Below are 18,975 nucleotides of genomic sequence, written 5' to 3' on the forward strand. Positions count from 1 at the left end.
GGCCATTCAACATTAAAATGTATAGAACAAGAGGTGGAATACAGTTTATTATTTTAGTGTTATAAACAGTCACCTTATCAAAGTGTCATGTTAGCAATCAATATGTTTGAGAACAGACCTAAAAGATTCAAAGACCATCAGCAAAAGATATCATACTTTATACAATCAGAATTTTACAACATGTCTCAAAACGTTTTAAATAAAACATTTGTTAAAATAAAGTGAATGTGTTTAGCGAAATATCTTTTTCTGCTTCTCAGCAATCTCCATTGGCTCCATTGTGTCGGGACTGACGTCTATGTAGAGCGGCTGTCTGATGTGTCTCCAAACCACCGAACCAATCCGGAGGGCAAATAGCACACAGGCTAAAGCCAGCAGCACGACTAAGAGAGGAGCATCGCGTTAGTATGACTTTTTAACAGATGTTTCTGGTCTGATGCACATTTCTACAGGAGTTATTATTTTACTCTTACAAACTACACTGGTGGTAAAAAAGTTTGCTTCACGGTGGAGTAATTTAATCAAATGTCACAACATGACGACAGGGGCTTATTTACCATTCTTAAAAAGAATGTCTATATTTACTGTATTACTTTATATCTGTTGTGTTTAAGGAGATATGTGTCCTACCAATGAAAATGCCGCTACGGCTGGGTGATTTTGCATCATAGTTCTTGACCAGGTTTCCACACAGCGCCCAGATCACAACCGGGTAGATGATGAGGATGTACCGCACGTGTCTGTCAAGGACGAAGTTTTCCAAAACAAACCTGGAAGACACGCAACACCAACAACATTTCCTTTAGAGTCTCACCGATGTTTTTTTAACACAACTGTTTTCCAAGTAGAGAGCAATCACCACACAAGCAGCAGGACGGACAAAACCGAGTATGCGACGGTTGCAGCATCCGTTTGGGACATCTTTGCATTGTAAGTCAGTATGATGGTCAGGTTGATTAGTGTAGCAATGGTTGTCCATGTCGTGTATATCATCACTCCGTTTTGAACCTGTGAATGAAGTATGATGTAGTTTTTCTAGTTAAGCATAACTGTGCTTTCACATCACACACTTAAACCACAACATTTGAATGAAATTAGATGCATATCCTGCGTATCTGTCATACTAACCAGCACACGGAAGAGCCACAGGTCTGTCTTGTGGTATTTATTCAGCCAGGCTCCATAAACATGAAGTCCGTGGCATGTGAAGAATATCATGGTGTAGTTTGTGCAGATGACCAGGAAGAGAAAAACCAGTGCAACGATCATCTCTCTACAGCAAGACAGCACAAAAACACATTTCATTATTTAAATTTAAATGAGGCTGACTAATTCACAACAATAATCACAGGAGCCATTGTAGCCTCTTACCCTCGGTCCCAAACAAGCAGCCAGCCAATATTGACGCATAGATTCAGGCACCAGCTGACAAAGAATCCATAAGGCAACACCGCAGGGCTGCAGTAGACGTAGCCATAACCATTCCTGCGAGAAAAAACAACCACAGTTGATGCTTCAGTTTGTAAAATGTCCCCAGAACAGTAATTTTTAATACTCCCTAAATGTGTCCAAAAATAAAGAGATTACAAAGATTCAGGTTGCTATTTGCACTTCCTAAAGAGAAATTGGCACCAACTTTCTGCAAAGTCCAGCGATGATGTAGATCATCATTGACGTCAGCCAGACGTAGATGACGCTCCAGATGCTAAAAGTCCACCCCGAAGGTGTGATCTGTGTGTCAAACACTGCAGACACGTTTGCCGTGGTGGTATCAAAAGGACCTGTCGGGAGAGGAAAAAAAACAACTAGTGAAAAGGAGAAGAATGTAACATGTTCTACTATTATTAAGGATTGGTCATCTACTTGTGAAGTGAAAACAACGATAACAAAGCTTTGACTTACCGAGTCCGACTACAGAAAGCCCGTTGAAGACCAAACTTACGGCATAGCCGACAACAGAGACCACTATGGCCGCAAGACGTCCTGGATTATGTTTTTTCATTGTGGTCTATTGCAATAACTGAAAATGATTGAAAAACAGGCTTACGGTGGATCCATAAGGGAAGTTACATGTGCAGAGTAAATCTTTGGAACATTTACTAGTTTTATAGTTAGTTAGTAAATAGGCAAAATAGGTCTTTGAAGAAGATATGTAAACCCTTCCAACTTTATACGTGATAACCTGTATTTCAACCTGACCTCTGACCTTGACAAGTGATACTGATCCCTCACCTCATTCAGAGGGCATTCAAACAATCACTTAAAAGTTAAAAGTCTAATAAATCCTGAGTTGCCTTATTTTGAAGATCGGCACCATAAAATTGTTTTGGAAGTCTCAAAAAATAATAGGAAAAAAAATGTAATTACATTTAGAAACAAGTTATATCTTTCTGATTTTTCAATTTATGTAACTTCAGAAAGGTCCACAATCCACTGCTGCATCCTCCAGGATGATAAAACATTGGCATAAAAAGTGCCTACATGATAAAGACTCAATAACATCAAACAAGACCTACCCTCGCTTGGCCTTCTCTTTGTGAGCTGAGTGACTGTGGGGAGTAACTCTTTATAGAATGACCAGTTGTGTAAGGAGGTTTACAACCATCACGTGCTGCTCTTATCTTGCATATATTTCTGCCATCATGCAGTGAGTAATAAAAGAATAAAACATGACTAAACAAATATTTTCCTTCATAGGATCGATAATTATGAAATACGCTCTTATGGGTTGCAACACAGCAAATGGTAACTCATATGCTTTGTCAAAGCTGTTTCATTGATGAAAAGACCTTTTAAAAAAGTCGCCCTAGAAACAGACAATTAAATCTATGGTGGAATGTGAAAGTTTAAAGATCATGTCTTATTCTCAGATGACATAAGATAAATCTGGAAGACCTTGAAATTAGACAAGGAGTCATAGTAGAGGGATAAAGTTAACCATTCAGTTTATTCAGTTTATACACTGCAGACAAATCCTTGAATGACCCGTGACAAGCAACCAGAAGGCCAATCGATGGCCTTTCTCGTACCGTTGTTTTGTTACGCAAGAACAGTAGTTTGCACTGTTTATATTTTATATACATGACATTTGAGCTCAACATTTTGGTTTTATTCTTACTTATATTTGTGTTTTTTTATTCCTTATGGGTGTGTTTCGCTGTATTTGTTGACATTCACACTTGTAAGTTCATTAACTTTCCCTGGCATTGCATTAAGAGATAATATATTATGATTCGAATAAGTAAAGCAGCGAGGAAGAAATATCATTTCTATCCCATATAAACTTTACATCTCAGAAAGTTTACAGAACAATAACATCAACAAATAGGACAGTTACTCATGCAGCAGTTATTGAATATAATTAATGATCCTTTATGTGTGCATAGGGGTACTTCAACATTGGCAGTATGTTTTATCTCAAACCGCAATGTATTCCACAGATACTGAAAATTTAAGGAAAGTCACATTTATTTTTAAAAGCATAAAAAATGAAAGTCCAAACACACTCCAGCACTCATAACAATTTTCCAAATACAGTTGAAATGTATTGAACATGTCATTACACCCCAGAGTCCAGTTTGAGTACACCATGTATTTAAAGCTGAGTACATGAGACTACTTCAATTGGTCCTCAGCAACATTCCATTTAATCTACTTATATTTTTAAAACTCATTTTAAGATTATGTGCCAACAGTGTCTCAGCCAAAAATCATACAGTCATACATTTCAAAATATTCAAAGCATTTAGAAATACATCTCATACAGAAACAATGCTGCATGGATACAGATGGATACAGTTTCCATTAAACGTTCTCAGATAAATATGTTTTTCTGCCTCCCAGCGATCTCCATCGGAGACACGCTGTCCGCGCTGGCGTCTCTGTACAGTGGCCTCTTGATGTGCCTCCACGTGACCAAAGCTATCCGTGCAGCGCACATGAGACAGCCGATGGCCAGGAGTATGGCTGTAATGCAAAGAAGGAAGCGTTAGTGTGCACGCTTTCTGTCCCATTGGAGTTGGGTTTGACTCCATTGTGTGTGCTTTTTAAAAATGAATCGCAGTCTATGAAATAGTTGTGAATGCATAAAGCATCCAGGGGGATGGTGATTGAGATCGATAAAGGTTTTTCTCACTGGTGAAGATGTTATTTGCACTGGGATCTGCAGCGTTGTTGTTCTTCGAGAACACCCCTGTCACCGCCCAGATCACAAAGGGGTAAATGGTCAAGATGTACCTCACATGTTTGTCAAGGACAAAGTTTTCCAGGAAAAACCTGCAAAATAAGAATACAAGACATTTACTCCTGACATGCATTTTTTTTTCTTCTTACAAACTTCTGAAAAACAAATGCTGAGTTTTCCACTTTGCACGTACCACACGAACAACAGTACAGTCAGAATGGACAGGGAGACGGTGGCGGCGTCCGCCGGGGACACGTTGGCGTCGTAGTTCAGCACAATGGACAGGTTGACCAGAGAGGCGATTGTCGTCCACGTGGCATATATGGCGATGCCGTTCTGGACCTGCATTCGAGACAACAGAAGAGACGCGGCTGCAGAGGCGTGCAAGAGTTGACCCAGGAGACGTTGCTGCAGGTGAACGGATGAACGCGAGGATGCCACGCGGTACCAACCAAAACGCGTTGAAGCCACAGGTCGACTTTGTGGTACTCGCTGAGCCAGGCGCCGTAGTTGTGGAGACCATGGCAGGAGAAGAATATCAACGCGTAGTTCGTTAGGGTGATTAGGATGAGGAAAGCCAGCGCAGTACCCATCAACCTTCAGGGATGAAATGCGAAACAATCAATTATTTAGTAATTATGTTGGTTGTGTTAAAATGTCAGATACAACCACACGGGCTGCTTTTAAACTGCAGTCCGTCACAGGTTGATGACACACACCCAAGAGCATGCGTGCATGCTGCCGAACCCATTCGCACATTTAATAACACAGAAACCCATTAAAACTTTCAAACCCATATTTTCGGTAATCCAGAGTATGACGTAAAGGCTCAAACCGGCTCTTGAGCCTGAAGAGGAATTCGCATTATTTCAAAAGAATGTGCTTAAAATACACTTAAAGTCAGTTGTTTTTCGTGAACCAAATTACTGAAGATGATTTTTCAAGACTATGAAAGGAATTTCTGAATGATTTCAGCAGAAGTAATAGAAGAAAAAGTTCCCATCTCACTTTCTGTCCCACAGGAACAACCATGCAGTGTTGAGGGTCAGATTCAAGCACCAAACCACATAAAATCCATGTGGCAAAACAGCCGGGCTGCAGTAGACGTAACCGTATGCATTCCTAAAGACAGAAAAACACACAGAGGTAAATGTTTGTGCCACCACACCACATAGGACACACAGACTAAGGAGTTAAGGCTAGTTCTTACTTTCTAAAGATGCCAGAGAGGACATACACCAGGACCAAAGCAAGGAAGATGTAAATGAATGACCAGATGATAAAGGTCCATCCGTCTGGTGTAATCTGGGTTACAAACTCATCTGAAATATTACTGGTGGACTGATAAAATGGATCTATGGGACACAAATGCAAAATGATTAAGAGACCAATTAAAAAGACATAAAACTATTATGAAAGTTGTTTTGGCCCACATGAAAAGTCAAAAGAGGCAACATTATTACCTCCTTTTTTTCATAATAAATGACTTAATAGCAAACCACAAAATAATGCACATAAGTAGAGCATCAAAACGTACCGTTTCCAGACGCTGCCAAAGCAGAGAACACCATGGTGATGACAAAGAACACCACAGCCAGCACTATGGCAATCAGCAGGGTGATGCTGTGCTTCGACATCGTGAAAGTTATCTAAAAACACCAGTATTAGGAATTAAAACACAGATAACAACTTAAATGCAGCTCTGCACAACGTGTCATTCAATTCATTCTTAAAATCAGATAAAAGAGAAGCTTTTGACCCACCGTTTATCGAGCAGCCTCAGGGAGAAAGCGAGTGAAACACAGGCAGTGGGAGCGGCTTTAAGGAAAAGAGCTGCTTGTGCAACAGCCGGGGCTTTCATAACCTGTCTGCACGTGTTTGAAAGTTACATATATATATATAGCTGTTGGCAGATTCATCAGAGAATGATTCGAAAAGATGATAAAAATCCGGAGTACATGACATGTGCTTCATAAGTGAATTATAAAATGAATCAAAGCTGGACTTTGGGCCAGTAGTAATGTTTGGTAACAGGAATAGCTCAACCAATGAAATCTGTCTGTGTGTGAGCAGGTGAACACACACGCAGGTGCTCTTTAAGGACTGTGGAACGCAGAATGACCCTTTACTATGAAATTGTAAACCGCTTGTGTATTTCCAACGTTGGGAAAGTAATAGTTATCCTCAAATTTTACATTTTGAGGTACTCTCAGAGGGAAATAATGTTTTTTTTTAATATCTGGATGCTTTGCAGATAAGGATTTTATAATAAAAACAAATTTGTGCTACATTATTTTTGCTGCACAACAGTTTAATGTATCTTAATATTGTTATATATTAATATAACATTAATATTAATATAGTCATATACGCGGGCATTGTTTAACTGTTTAGTAACAAGGATTTATTATCTGATCAAAGCAGTGGGTGGAACCAGAGATTGTTTTATGACTATGATGCATTTTGTTATAAAATGCTGAATTGGCTTTGCTATTGGAAAGGTTATGTGACTTTACATCTTACTTAAATGTGTTTCTTTCTTATCATGTCTCATTAATTCAAATACCTGTCGTGCTAAACAGTCTCCAAAGTTTGACCTATAAAAAAACACCTTTACAACAAGAGAGCACCACTTTCTCAATATTTATTCTAAAGGTAAAGTAAACAAACAAAAACGTTTCCAATAGGTTAGTTGTTGTCACTTGACTTCCTCGATGCTTGATAACATTTTCTTATTAACGTTAGAAAACGTTGGCGTTGACTAACTATGAATACATACACACACCGGCAGAATGATAGCAGTGCAACATCAACGCAAAAAAACAACAACAACAACTTTAAACATTTGAGAACCCAAAACATGTTTGCTAATTATTTAACAGTCTTTTTGCGCGACATCGGGTCTCTCAGTGTCTTTCCCCCCCCCGGCTCCTAGAACCTGGACCCGGGCAGCATCGTCGCGGCCTCGCCCCGACGCGCCCGCGGACAGTACCGGCGCGTGTGCGCGCGGTCCCCGGTGGCTCCGCAGGTGGGGCAGGTGTAGTTCCGGAGGATGGGGCAGATGACCTTCCCCTCGTCGGATTTCAGGCTGTGCGACCGGTACACCCTCGCGGACTCCCCGTTCTGCTTGCAGAAGCGACAGTAGCCCGAGGACGTCCCGCCGCTGCTGCCGCTGCTGCCGCTGTCCGAGAGGCCGCACACGCTGCCCGCCGAACTGCTCTCTAGGGAGATTACGCAGCTCTCGCGCGGAGAGCTTTGGATGTGGCTCCGAGGTCCCGCCGGTGCTTCTTTTGCTTCTTTCGCTGCGCTTCTTTCGAGGTCCCCGGGGGCCCCCGTTCGATCGTGGCACAGCCTCTCCAGCAGTCTGCCCAGGTCCATGTAGTCGTGCCACATGTCGAAGCAGTCCCCGGAGGAGCAGAGCGAGCTCTGCGCCAAGACGTGTCTTTGCCTCGCTGTCATCTTTTGGAGAGAATTCCTTCGCAGAGTTTGTGCGCGAGTTTGGAGGGTCTCGTATTTGTAGACGTGAGTTGCTTTTAAAGTGCAACAACGTTTTGATTGAGTCGTCTGCAAACTTATCGATGACAGGTGTCTGGATAGACAGATAAAAAAGACTTGTGCAGTTACCAGGTTTCTTTCATCTCAGAAACCTGTAATTATAGCTTGGCCGCCTTATTAGTACCCAGATGAGAAGTAATCCGATAATATATGTCATTGTTGAAGATAGTGCACCTGTTGTGCTAACGTGTCAAAGGGTCAGACAGAGTTAATGCATTATTTGAACATGATTTGGCGCAATAGTCACCTGCAACAAATCTCATCACACACACACATCGTCAAATACAAATACAATAGGTGAATACGAGTGTATAGGTCTAACTTAAAGTATGCCTTAATGAAACCGCTACAAACATCGAAACTAATTAAAGTGAACATGAACATGATGATTACAATTAATGTCCCAAATAACCTGCGATGACGGTGATGAATAAATGGGGATGCTACTACGAGGATGTCAATTCTTATAAGGCTTGTTGTGTCTTTTGTCTTTGCTGCTGTTTGCATTCATGTGAGCGTCTCCCCTACACTGTGTGTTGCTGCTGGTTTTGTTTATTTCACCATCCGACATGTCATGGGTGTTTACTGTTTTGTCGTGCGGCCACACAGACTAGCCACGCCCCCACCCGATGTGCACTGGCGCCGGCGGGTGTCTGGCGCACTTTCAAACTGTATCATTGTTAAACGTTCATGCATCTTTCACAACACCTGCACTGCCCATAGCATGCTCGTTTATACAACTGAGGGGCCGGCCGCTGCATCCGTCCTCCTTGAAGTTGTCCTTTGTGAATGCTTGCCTTCCGCTGCGCGTTTGACCCCGACACAGGTCGTTCCTTGGAACAATGTATGCAATGTATGCAGTAACAGTTGTGTTGTGTATGCTTAGTGCATTACACATTCAAAGCAAGCGTGCGGCGTGTTGTAATTAAAAAGAAAAGAAGCTGTTTTTCTAGCCTTTTACAAAGCAGAACCGTTGCGTGGTTTGTGGCGGAGTATAAATAAGTGCGGGGGAATTGTAGGCAGGGGGCGGGGTTTACCTCACGCATGCGCATTGTCACACCGGCGACGACTGTTCTGACGGTGGCCTAGTGAAAAACAAGGGGATTACAGAGCCCATTTTGACAGGTCAGTTAAAAAGAAATAAACACATTTATGAGTACATGTGTGATATCCATTTGTATTGAGAAGCTCATTTGATTCTTAATATCGGCAACGTATGAAAAAGATAACGCTGTCGGATGAGCTAACGTCACATTTCGAAGCTAGCGCTAACGCTAATGCAGTTAGCCACTGTCAGCTAGAGAGCTTTCGGTATTTGTGCTAACAACGTCTGTGACATTAGCTATAACGTTATCTGACAAAGTAATCCGCTGCCGTATACCTATTCTTCGATAATTCTCCACATATATAAGTTTTAATCGACAAGGGGAAGCAGCACCCTAGAACATTTGATAGTGATATGTTTGGTTGTTTATTAATCACGCCGTGTCAAGTGACATTAGCTAACTGGCTAGCTAGCTAGCTAAGTTGTATTCTTAGATCCCCCAAATTGATGAACTGTTTGCGCAAAGGGTGTTGCCCTATTTCGCTGTAAACTACAGTTACCTCTTGCATACGACAATTTTACCTGAGTTAGTGATTGTTTTTGCTAACATTCATTGACAAATGTAACGTTAGAAAACTGGAGGAGGTGCCCTACGTACAGCATACTCGGATATTTTTTGTCCGAAGATACAGACGGACATGCATGTATTGACAATAGTTGGTGTACAAAAGGACTTGCTTGGTCATCTGTCGATCTTCAGTTCCAGATGGCATAGTTATTTTCTCCAAACTTTATTATATAAGTCTGTATATATAACATGTGTTCTGTATCCCTCTAGGCGTCACAATGAGTCAGGTTAAGGACAATGCACGACTTAAGAGCTACAAGAACAAGTCCCTCAACACAGATGAAATGAGAAGAAGGAGGGAAGAGGAAGGCCTACAGCTTCGCAAACAGAAGAAGGATGAACAGGTGAGTACATTTTGTAGGAAGTTATTTAGACCTTTTTAGCAGGAGATGAGTGTTAACATGTAATAAGGGGGTTGAAGTTAAAAACGTTCATGTTTATGAAATTGTGTCCTGCCAGAAAGTTAATGTTGGAGTGGTATCTTGAATCCATGTTGTGTCCCTAGCAAAATAAGGATAAAGAGGAAATCTTCTAAAAATATATATTTTTAAAGTTATTTGAATTTTGTTTTGTCATAGCTCTTTAAGAGGAGGAATGTTGCCACAGTGGAGGATGATGGCCTCCCAGAGGAAGATGGGATGGCGGATAGCGGCTACCTGGAGTCGCAGGGTAACAACGTGGACCCAGTTACAGTAAGATGACCATCAAATATTTCTGCTATCCACCTACATGTCGTGCCGTCATGCAGAGCCTGTATGAAGTCCTATGACTGCATTCCTTCTATGTTGATCCATCTATGTGCATCTATGTGCATCTATGTGCTTTTCAGGGTGGGGTGATCTCTGAAGACATGACTCAAATTATCTTCTCCAGTAGTCCTGAGCAGCAGCTAATAGGCACTCAGCGCTTTAGGAAGCTCCTTTCTAAAGGTAAGGGTGCTATAGATTGCCATAATTCATCATGAATAGTATGAGCTGTATGATAATATTAAGCCATGTTATTTTAGTTTGAAAACTTCTCTATTTATTTAATGATTTAAAGAAAAATATTGCTGTATTATTTTTATTAACATTGTCCACCTTCACTCTTTTTAACTTAGAACCCAACCCACCCATTGATGAAGTCATTGCCACTTCAGGGGTGGTGGAGCGCTTTGTGGAATTCCTAAAAAGGAGAGAAAATTGCACGTTGCAGGTACATTTCCTTAAATTATTTGAGTCAACATTATTTTAAACATGCAAAGGCTGCACAAAAGGGCCTGTCTTGCTGTGAGGCGACACTGCTGGCACATACACCAACGTGCAGCTCCATGAGCGGTCATTGTGTAGTAAATATATATTTTTACTGTTTCAGTTTGAGGCTGCGTGGGTGTTGACCAACATTGCATCAGGTACATCCCATCAGACTCGGGTGGTAATCCAGGCAGGCGCTGTGCCTATTTTCATAGAGATGCTCTGCTCTGATTTTGAAGACGTGCAGGAACAGGTATGGAGAATTCAGACTTACAGGTGATTTTTCTTGTAAACACAGATTTCTTATATTTCTTCATTACGTCATTTCAATAACAATATTTATTTTAACCGACTGGTCTAATGGAACCTAATCCTGATATTTGATATTGTACAATTTTACTTTGTTTATCAAATGACCTGAATAATTGCTTTGCCCCTCAGGCAGTGTGGGCCTTGGGAAACATTGCAGGAGATAGCACAGAATGCAGAGACTTTGTCATAGACTGCAACATACTGCCTTCCCTGGTGCAGTAAGTAACCACTCATTGACACTTTGTCTTCCTTCTAAATCATGTTGTTTCTCTAGAAAATACAGAGTAACTGTGATTCTCTATCCTGAACAAAACATTCCACTTTGGCAGATTACTGGCCAAGCAGAATCGTCTAACCATGATGAGAAATGCTGTGTGGGCTCTATCAAACCTGTGCAGAGGAAAGAACCCACCTCCAGACTTTACTAAGGTAATTTGCCAAGAGAAATATGTCGCTATGGCAACAGAAAACCTCTTACATTGCTTAAGTATATCATTTCTCACCTTCATGGTCAAAAGCTTTATTGAGCTGCTTACGTCTGTTTGAAAAAATACTTACATTTTCAGGCAAATATCTGTACTTTCTACTTTTAGAATTTTAAAAAACCGCCTCGTTACTCCTATTTCAATTTGGCTTGTTTTCCGGCTTGTCGGCGTTCAAAATCACACAAAAAAACGATCGGGATAAATCGCGCCATCGATTGAGTGAATTTGATTGTGGTTGGATGAGAAGTGTAAACATTTACCATCCAGACTCCCTATTGGTTTATCAGCGATGCACCTCAGATGACGCAAATCAGACATGAACCCGCCTCCTCCTCCTCATGCAAAGCCCATATAACGTTAAATGAGTATCTTCATGATCATGTGTACATGTTGTTTCTAACTTTTCTAAAAAAAAAAATCTGACACAATACAGCGACCTGCAAATAGCGCGGCGTCTTCAATAAAGTGATGTGTGTCTTCTTCTGTATTTGTTCATAAAGCCTGAAGAAAACTGGTTATTTGTGTACTGTTTTGATGTCAATTCTTATAAGCCTTGTTGAGTCTTTTTTGTCTTTGCTGCTGTTTGCATTCATGTGAGTGTCTCCTACACTAGTCTGTTTGGAAAAAAAATTCACATTAAACCAAATACCGGGATGTTTTCTCTTTTTTTTCCAACCTAGGTGTCCCCGTGTCTCAGTGTGTTGTCTTGGCTGCTGTTTGTCAATGACACCGACATCCTGGCTGATGCGTGTTGGGCACTGTCCTACCTATCCGATGGCCCCAATGACAAAATCCAGGCTGTTATTGACTCAGGAGTTTGTCGCAGGCTGGTGGAGTTACTGATGTAAGGCTTGCATGTTGTATACTTACCTGTTTAAAGATTGCACAGCTCCGCTATCAATTCTTTGAGAGGAGCAATGTTTGCAATATAGCCGGATGATTAAAGTCTTGTAAAGGTTTCCAAACAGTATTTGAATATTGTTTGACCGAGGCTTTTTCAGGTTTGACAAATTCCAAAAGTCCGAAGAGGTTATCTTGTCTGGTATCAGGGGACACAGACCTCTGATCAGACATTACTTAATTCTTCTTTGTTCATAGGCATTCGGATTATAAGGTGGTATCCCCTGCACTGCGAGCTGTTGGGAACATAGTCACTGGAGACGATTTGCAGACACAGGTAAAGGCCTGATGTATACACACATAAAGTTGTTCTTCTGGACAAAGTAATCAAATACTTTTATATAAATATTTATGTTGTGTGTAATTGGTGCGGTTGCCTAGGTGATTTTGAACTGTTCAGCACTGCAGTCCCTACTTCATCTCCTGAGTAGTCCCAAGGAGTCCATCAAAAAAGAAGCCTGCTGGACGATCTCCAACATCACCGCAGGGAACCGAGCACAAATACAGGTTTGTATTTGAATAACATGAATTAAAGTTACAAATTTGACGTGAGCATTTTCTCATCTAATAAATGGTTTCCCCCTATTAATAGATGGTGATAGATGCAGGCCTGCTGCCTCCTCTCATCAATATTCTTCAGGTATCAGAGTTTCGCACAAGGAAGGAAGCAGCCTGGGCAATTACCAATGCCACCTCGGGGGGCTCTGCAGAGCAAATAAGGTAAGAGCACTGAGGCTGCCTCCACACTACCTGTGATATCCATCCACACAGGCGTTTCAGCATTGCTTTCAGGATAATCATCTAATGCAGTAGAGAGACTGTCCTTCAGCTGGTGTAATGACTGTGGTGAACTTTCTCCTTTTGTAGGGGTTGTGTAGGGGTTGTGTGTGGTTTACCTATCAGTGTTTCCCCTACCATTATAACAGCCCCCCGCCCACCTGAAAAAGGGGACACACTGGCTATCATGCTTTTCAAACGGGTATTTGCTATAAATTACTAATATATGTTCAACTCTTTATGTGTTTATCTGCAGGCACCTTGTGGATTTAGGCTGTATAAAGCCTCTGTGTGACCTGCTCACGCTTATGGACTCCAAAATAGTTCAGGTGGCTCTGAATGGCCTCGAGAACATCTTGCGACTGGGAGAACTGGAGGCCAAGAGGGGTGGTGGCATCAACCCTTACTGTGCGCTAATTGAAGAAGCCTATGGTCAGTGTACACCGACGCACGATTAAAATGTTTAAAGTGTTTAAGGCAGTTAAACCTGATCAATGAACTGTGTAGCAACTATTTTAGTTTCTGGCTGTTAGTTCGTTGATCAAGAGCCTCCCTTCCGCACAGGTCTGGACAAGTTGGAGTTCCTGCAGGGACACGAGAACCAGGAAATCTACCAGAAAGCTTTCGACCTGATCGAGCGCTACTTCAACACTGAAGACGAGGACCCGTCTCTGGCGCCAGCCGTCGACCTGCAGCAGCAGCAGTTCCTCTTCCAGCAGTGCGAGGCCCCGATGGAAGGCTTCCAGCTATAATGCTAAATCTTCCCTCCCTGTGTGCTCCACCTTCATCGTCACCTCTGCTCATTTCTCTCACTCTCTGCCCACTGCCGCGATCAAGGGTTACGCTTCACGCGGCTCCCCTCATCGCCAGAGAGATTGATTTAATCATAATCATGATTATCGAAAATGTAACCTTACAGAAGCACTCGTGTGTGTGTGCGTAGCGTCCGACGTGGGTCCCTTTCAGCCAGTTTGTGAAGGTGTCACTTATCATTCTGTCTCGCGCCGAGCTCACCTGCGCGTGTGATACCTGCTCGGGCCCCGGGGGTCTCCTACTAGCAGGTTGTCCCTGCAACACCACCCTGTCGTACCTTTTGGATTTTCCTCAGCTCATCCCAAATGGAAGGCACTTCTCGGAGTTTCTGTAGGATTGGCCGACCCAATCTCTGATGAGGTTAGGTAAGCATTTAGTACTCACAAGACAGACGGACATGGACGTGATTTTTATCCTCCTTCCACAGACACACACACAGAGAAGAATGATCAAACTCGAACACTGGACTGACCATGAGACGTTGACTGGACTGCCCACAATGGGACCTTGTGGCCAGTCCCAACCCAACAACTCAACTGACCTCTACTAAAGGCACTTAAATAACTCAAAAATGGAGGTTGAATTCCTTCACCTCCTCTCGCCAGCCATTGGATAAGTTACTACAGATGGACATATTAGGAACTTGACTGTCGCTGAGGGGTGGTGCTTGTCCACCAGACTCCCTCCTGAATCTCATATCATGCATTCCTCTATCCAGCTATGGGATTTTCCACCTGCACCGGCTTCATCTTCAAGAGTTTAGACTGCCTCTGGTGTGAAGTGAATAACCCCATGGAGCCACGGGAATTGGAGTCTTCCCTCGCACTGAGACAATTAGACTGACTTGGACGAGACAAAGCAGACTATTTAACCGTTGGAATGTGACCAGCAGCAGACCAGCGGGAACTTTTATTATCTTACCTTAATTTCATTGGCAGCACTTTAGTTCAGGACTGATGCCTGCTCCTCAACAATCTACCATAGTTTTTGCATTAACTGTTGAATTGGTTGGTGACACAGCTTTTCCCTCCTCAGGAAGCAAGGCGTAAAAGAAAGTGTGGTCTGAATCTGCGACCCCCTTCTGGTTTGATAAGGATGACAATGTATGTCACTGTTTACCTTTCCCACAAAGGCACTCGGAGCAGATTGTGGACTGAAACTCTTAGCACACTAATTACAATCAGTAGATCATGCTGCCTCAGCAAAGATAGAAACGCTGTATTGTAACAAAGTCGGACTTTTGGAAAATTGGCTGTTAAAGCACAAGCAGTCGAAATGTCTTTCCAGCACATGTTCAGGTAGCATTTTCCAATTTGATCTGCCATGACAGACATGTATCAGCTATTGGGTCTGAAGCTGGTCTTTATTCCAAACATTTTTTCATTTTACCATTTAGCAGCTGCCATGTTGCTGATGGTGCCATAAACTTAATTCAACAGGAGTCCTTCCAGAGAATTTCAACTTAAATCCAGATAAAAAAAGTTCAATACTGGTGATCACCTTAGTTAGCAAAAACCGAATGTTTGTTTACCGAGCCCTCTTAACATTGCTTACTTTTATCAAAATCTCTGCAAGAGATTACCAGCTCTACATGTCGATTACTGTTTGTTGTATTGAGTTTGTGCAACTGTCCCTATTACGCCATTTGCATAAAAGCTGGTTCATGAACCACAGCGTAAGTGAATCAATTCCATTGTAGTTTGTCTGCAAGATGAATCGCTTTGAAGTATTGCCTTTACTGCCATCCAAGAAATGTTGTGCCTCTGTGACAAGTTAATTTTCAACTAATCTGAAGATTTTTTGTCTATTGGTGAAAAGGAACCAACTGATCACTGGGTTGCAGTAAAATTAGATCATTTCATTAAAATCACACAAGCATTTTCAGGAAGATATACTTTATTTCATTGGTATTGACTGTATACATAGATCACATCTAGTCATAAATTAACCAGCCTACTTACATACGTACCAGGACATGAGAGCACACCATAGTACACTGAAGACCTCTTGAGGGCTTTTACTTTTGCCAGCACAATAAAAAAAGGAATACCTACGCTGCTAACATTAGATTGCTTTAGAAAAGTACAAGTTGGAGTCTACTAGAGGAATTGATGCAGCGGTTTGATTTGTCTGACAATCATTGTTTTGATTCTTTATAAACGCCTAAAACCACAATACTACATTAAATCACACATGTTTCAACTGTCCTTGAATGCAACCAAATGGCGACGCCACACTAATTGACAGGGGCTTTTCCTAACAAACTGGTGCCAGTGCGTCAATGTAGTTGCTGAAAGGGTAAACTTATATCCAAAATGAATAAGCCATAGTTGTTTTTTAAAGGCAGTATCCTTAATTATTGCACATCTGCTCTGATATATTTTTTCTGCTCTACAATGGGAGCGAACAGCTCACTATTGGCAGGGTATTGAGCGGGAGGAGTATGCAGGAAGGTGTCTTCCATCACTGAGCCTTCTCCGACAGAACAGCAGCAGCTTCCTTCTCTCTTAGAAGGTCCTCCCTCCATTTAGCTTTTTTCTCCATGTTTAGACTTGTCAGGGACTCGTTTCTGCCAACAGCCTGCGATGAAATGAGACAAATTACAGACAAAGCTAGAAAGAAAATCTCAGTTCTCACAATTGTATTTGGTCCAAAATGAATGACATTTGTGTAAAGCAAAGTGATTAAATTATCAGCACCAATGCAGTGACAAAAGCACTCTTTGACATTGTTGTCAGTACAAACAATCCATTGTCTGTTGCCACTGACCCGTTTGCCCAGGAACACCATCACCAGACAGGCGCCTAGTGTGGCTGCCATCATCACATAGCAGGCCTTCACTCGGACTTTGTTTCTAGCAGCATCGATCATCTCAAACCTGTGGCACGGGGAGATGGACAAGCAAACGTCAGCATAGCCAGATATGATACAATGTGCCGGTTTCAGCTCAGCACACTAATAATGTTGTGCATCATTCATCATGCAATGGCAATGTGTCAACGTTTGCCGCCAGATATTTATTCTCATTATTCTTATAAAGGGATTAATTTCAGCATCATTTTTACCCGTATGGCGAGTTTTGGTCCGTTATGATTGCAGGAAGCAAAAAGTCTGCTGATTCACTGCGTGACAGTTGGCTTTTATCATTGTCAGATCTCATCATATAATCTCCACCCGGTTTTCAATAACAACGGAAATTACCTCCAGCTAAAAACAGATGCCTTGTTTGAACCTGGAATATAAGCTATCCACAGCAGAAAGCCCTCCGATCCAGTTAGTTCGCCCTGTTCGTGCAAATTATCTTAACCACATCACGCAATGGGCCAATCAGACGCAAGTGTACTGGGAGGTCTGGTATAAACAGGAAAAGGCTACTTACGACACGAGCTCTGGGATCTGGTCTGCTGTCTTGAAGCGTCCCGACCAGAGCAGCATCTTCTTGTCCAGATTGGAGGGTCTGTAGCCTGGGACTCTGAAAGCGGGACGAGGCTCTGTGTGAAAGGAAGCACAGGTTAAAATGAACAGACAGAGTTCAGTCTTGTTAATTCCGTCCACCCCCAATTGTAATCCCACTTCTTGTGTTCCTTCTCCCGCTGGGAGTTACGAAAACAATCACGCTCTTGCTATTGCAACAAGCAACTGGTGATGTACAAAATGCTCTGGCAGTGAATATGGGAACATGGACTTCTGGAACACACAACTGTTGCTTTTTCATTTTGAAGTATATTTTTGCTTTGTTGACAGATTAAAAGTGGTGGCAGAATGGAAACAGGGCGAGAGGTGGGACATCCAACAAAATGTTGCACTTACAAGGCACGCAGTCACCATATTCCTACAAAGGTTGCTTACATACAGTTATTTTAAATGTAAACTGTAAAAAAAAGTTACAATTCACAAGGACAAAAAAAGGGCTTTTCAGCGTTCGTGTATCCGGGGGGAATTTGAAGCATTATTGACTCACACGACAAGTAAACATGGACAGGATTTTTACAGGACGGCAATCTCATGATCCCAAACGCTACCTTGCGCTGGGTCTGCTGGCAGAGGCTCGGCTTTCACCTCCTGTGGTTTACTGCACATCCCTCTGTGGCTCCATGTTTCACTGACCTGTCTGTCCCTTTGGCCTGGTGAGAAATTTTTAAAAATGAGTGAATTGGACCTAAATAAGGAATAAAATGTAAATTAAAATTCTTTCAATTATGTTGAAATGCTAAGTATTTCCTTGATGTATAAACTGGTCTTGTTGGAAAATATCAAATTCCTAATGAGGCTTCCTGAAGTTGTTGGGTCAAAAAGAACGTTGAAGAAAAAAAAACAGCATGTCATCACATCGGAGTAGCTCAAAGTATTTTTCTTTTTTCATTCAAAACTGCAGTTGCTGATGAGGTTTCGATTTTGAATCACATCACAATATCACGGCTAATTTTGAATGAAACACAGGTTACATCACAAGATACAAAAACCATATTAATAAGCAAACAGCCGACGTGCTGCAGTCTTTCTAAATAGGACCGACGCGTGTCGGCGTAACACAACTTAACAAGTTTGGGTTTGCAAGTCAACGTGACTAAGGTTTTAATTTGGGTGCAAACCTGTCCCCGAAATACAAATGTCACAAATACAGGTACCAGACCTTTCGTAGTGACGTGATAATTTACCCACGTTGGAGAATGACATTAAAACATTTAACCATCACCAGCGTGTCGTATGCAAAGATTACTACAACTGCAGCATGTTGTTAATATGTAACGTTAAAAATATAAAGCAACTAACGTCACGTTAATTAGCCAATTTCGAACAATAAGACAGACTTGCAGGCAGTTACTAAAAACAACAAATAACCTACAAATGTAATTAAAAAATACAAACCTATAAAGTTGCCAATGGACAGGCGAGATCGGATGAAATTCATTTTTTTAAACTTATTTAAGTACACCGTCTCTAAAAACCCATCAAACTGTCTCGTAACACCTTGTCTTCCGTCAGCTTTTGAAAGTCAGCCAACTGCGTTTTCAACAAATACCCAAACGGACCCGCTAACAAGC

The 18,975-nt window shown here is 41.8% G+C and overlaps 5 protein-coding genes across 5 annotated transcripts; 1 reads left to right on the top strand and 4 right to left on the bottom strand.

Annotated features, from left to right (window-relative positions):
• Positions 1-10: 10 nt before the first annotated feature.
• si:ch211-161h7.5 (uncharacterized) lies at positions 11-2,540 on the bottom strand. Its single transcript, XM_037456430.2, has 8 exons — positions 2,517-2,540; positions 1,903-2,020; positions 1,637-1,781; positions 1,372-1,485; positions 1,129-1,273; positions 860-1,008; positions 631-770; positions 11-383 (listed from the first exon to the last, which is right to left on the bottom strand). Exons 2-8 carry the CDS (start codon positions 2,000-2,002, stop codon positions 232-234), a joined length of 945 nt encoding a protein of 314 aa, XP_037312327.2. The 5' UTR covers positions 2,003-2,020; positions 2,517-2,540; the 3' UTR covers positions 11-231.
• Positions 2,541-3,802: 1,262 nt separating this feature from the next.
• LOC119198682 (uncharacterized) lies at positions 3,803-6,036 on the bottom strand. Its single transcript, XM_037456109.2, has 8 exons — positions 5,947-6,036; positions 5,721-5,832; positions 5,394-5,538; positions 5,192-5,305; positions 4,636-4,780; positions 4,377-4,525; positions 4,136-4,275; positions 3,803-3,966 (listed from the first exon to the last, which is right to left on the bottom strand). The coding sequence occupies exons 2-8, from the start codon at positions 5,818-5,820 to the stop codon at positions 3,815-3,817; spliced, it is 945 nt and encodes a 314-aa protein (XP_037312006.2). The 5' UTR covers positions 5,821-5,832; positions 5,947-6,036; the 3' UTR covers positions 3,803-3,814.
• A 1,078-nt stretch (positions 6,037-7,114) lies between these two features.
• Positions 7,115-8,712, bottom strand: LOC119198748 (nanos homolog 2-like). Its single transcript, XM_037456225.2, has one exon. The coding sequence runs from the start codon at positions 7,640-7,642 to the stop codon at positions 7,115-7,117; it is 528 nt and encodes a 175-aa protein (XP_037312122.1). The 5' UTR covers positions 7,643-8,712.
• A 38-nt stretch (positions 8,713-8,750) lies between these two features.
• Positions 8,751-16,042, top strand: kpna1 (karyopherin alpha 1 (importin alpha 5)). The gene is made up of 14 exons (XM_037455595.2): positions 8,751-8,863; positions 9,622-9,755; positions 9,990-10,103; positions 10,241-10,340; positions 10,511-10,605; positions 10,765-10,896; positions 11,085-11,173; positions 11,285-11,384; positions 12,121-12,284; positions 12,539-12,617; positions 12,722-12,847; positions 12,933-13,060; positions 13,374-13,549; positions 13,682-16,042. Exons 2-14 carry the CDS (start codon positions 9,630-9,632, stop codon positions 13,867-13,869), a joined length of 1,617 nt encoding a protein of 538 aa, XP_037311492.2. The 5' UTR covers positions 8,751-8,863; positions 9,622-9,629; the 3' UTR covers positions 13,870-16,042.
• Positions 15,809-18,965, bottom strand: fam162a (family with sequence similarity 162 member A). The gene is made up of 5 exons (XM_037455596.2): positions 18,800-18,965; positions 17,953-18,054; positions 17,310-17,421; positions 16,700-16,808; positions 15,809-16,510 (listed from the first exon to the last, which is right to left on the bottom strand). The coding sequence occupies exons 1-5, from the start codon at positions 18,840-18,842 to the stop codon at positions 16,394-16,396; spliced, it is 483 nt and encodes a 160-aa protein (XP_037311493.2). The 5' UTR covers positions 18,843-18,965; the 3' UTR covers positions 15,809-16,393.
• Between the last annotated feature and the right edge of the window lie 10 nt (positions 18,966-18,975).

The sequence above is a fragment of the Pungitius pungitius genome, chromosome 19 (genome assembly GCF_949316345.1).
Source record: "Pungitius pungitius chromosome 19, fPunPun2.1, whole genome shotgun sequence".
In the NCBI taxonomy this organism is placed as follows: domain Eukaryota; kingdom Metazoa; phylum Chordata; class Actinopteri; order Perciformes; family Gasterosteidae; genus Pungitius; species Pungitius pungitius.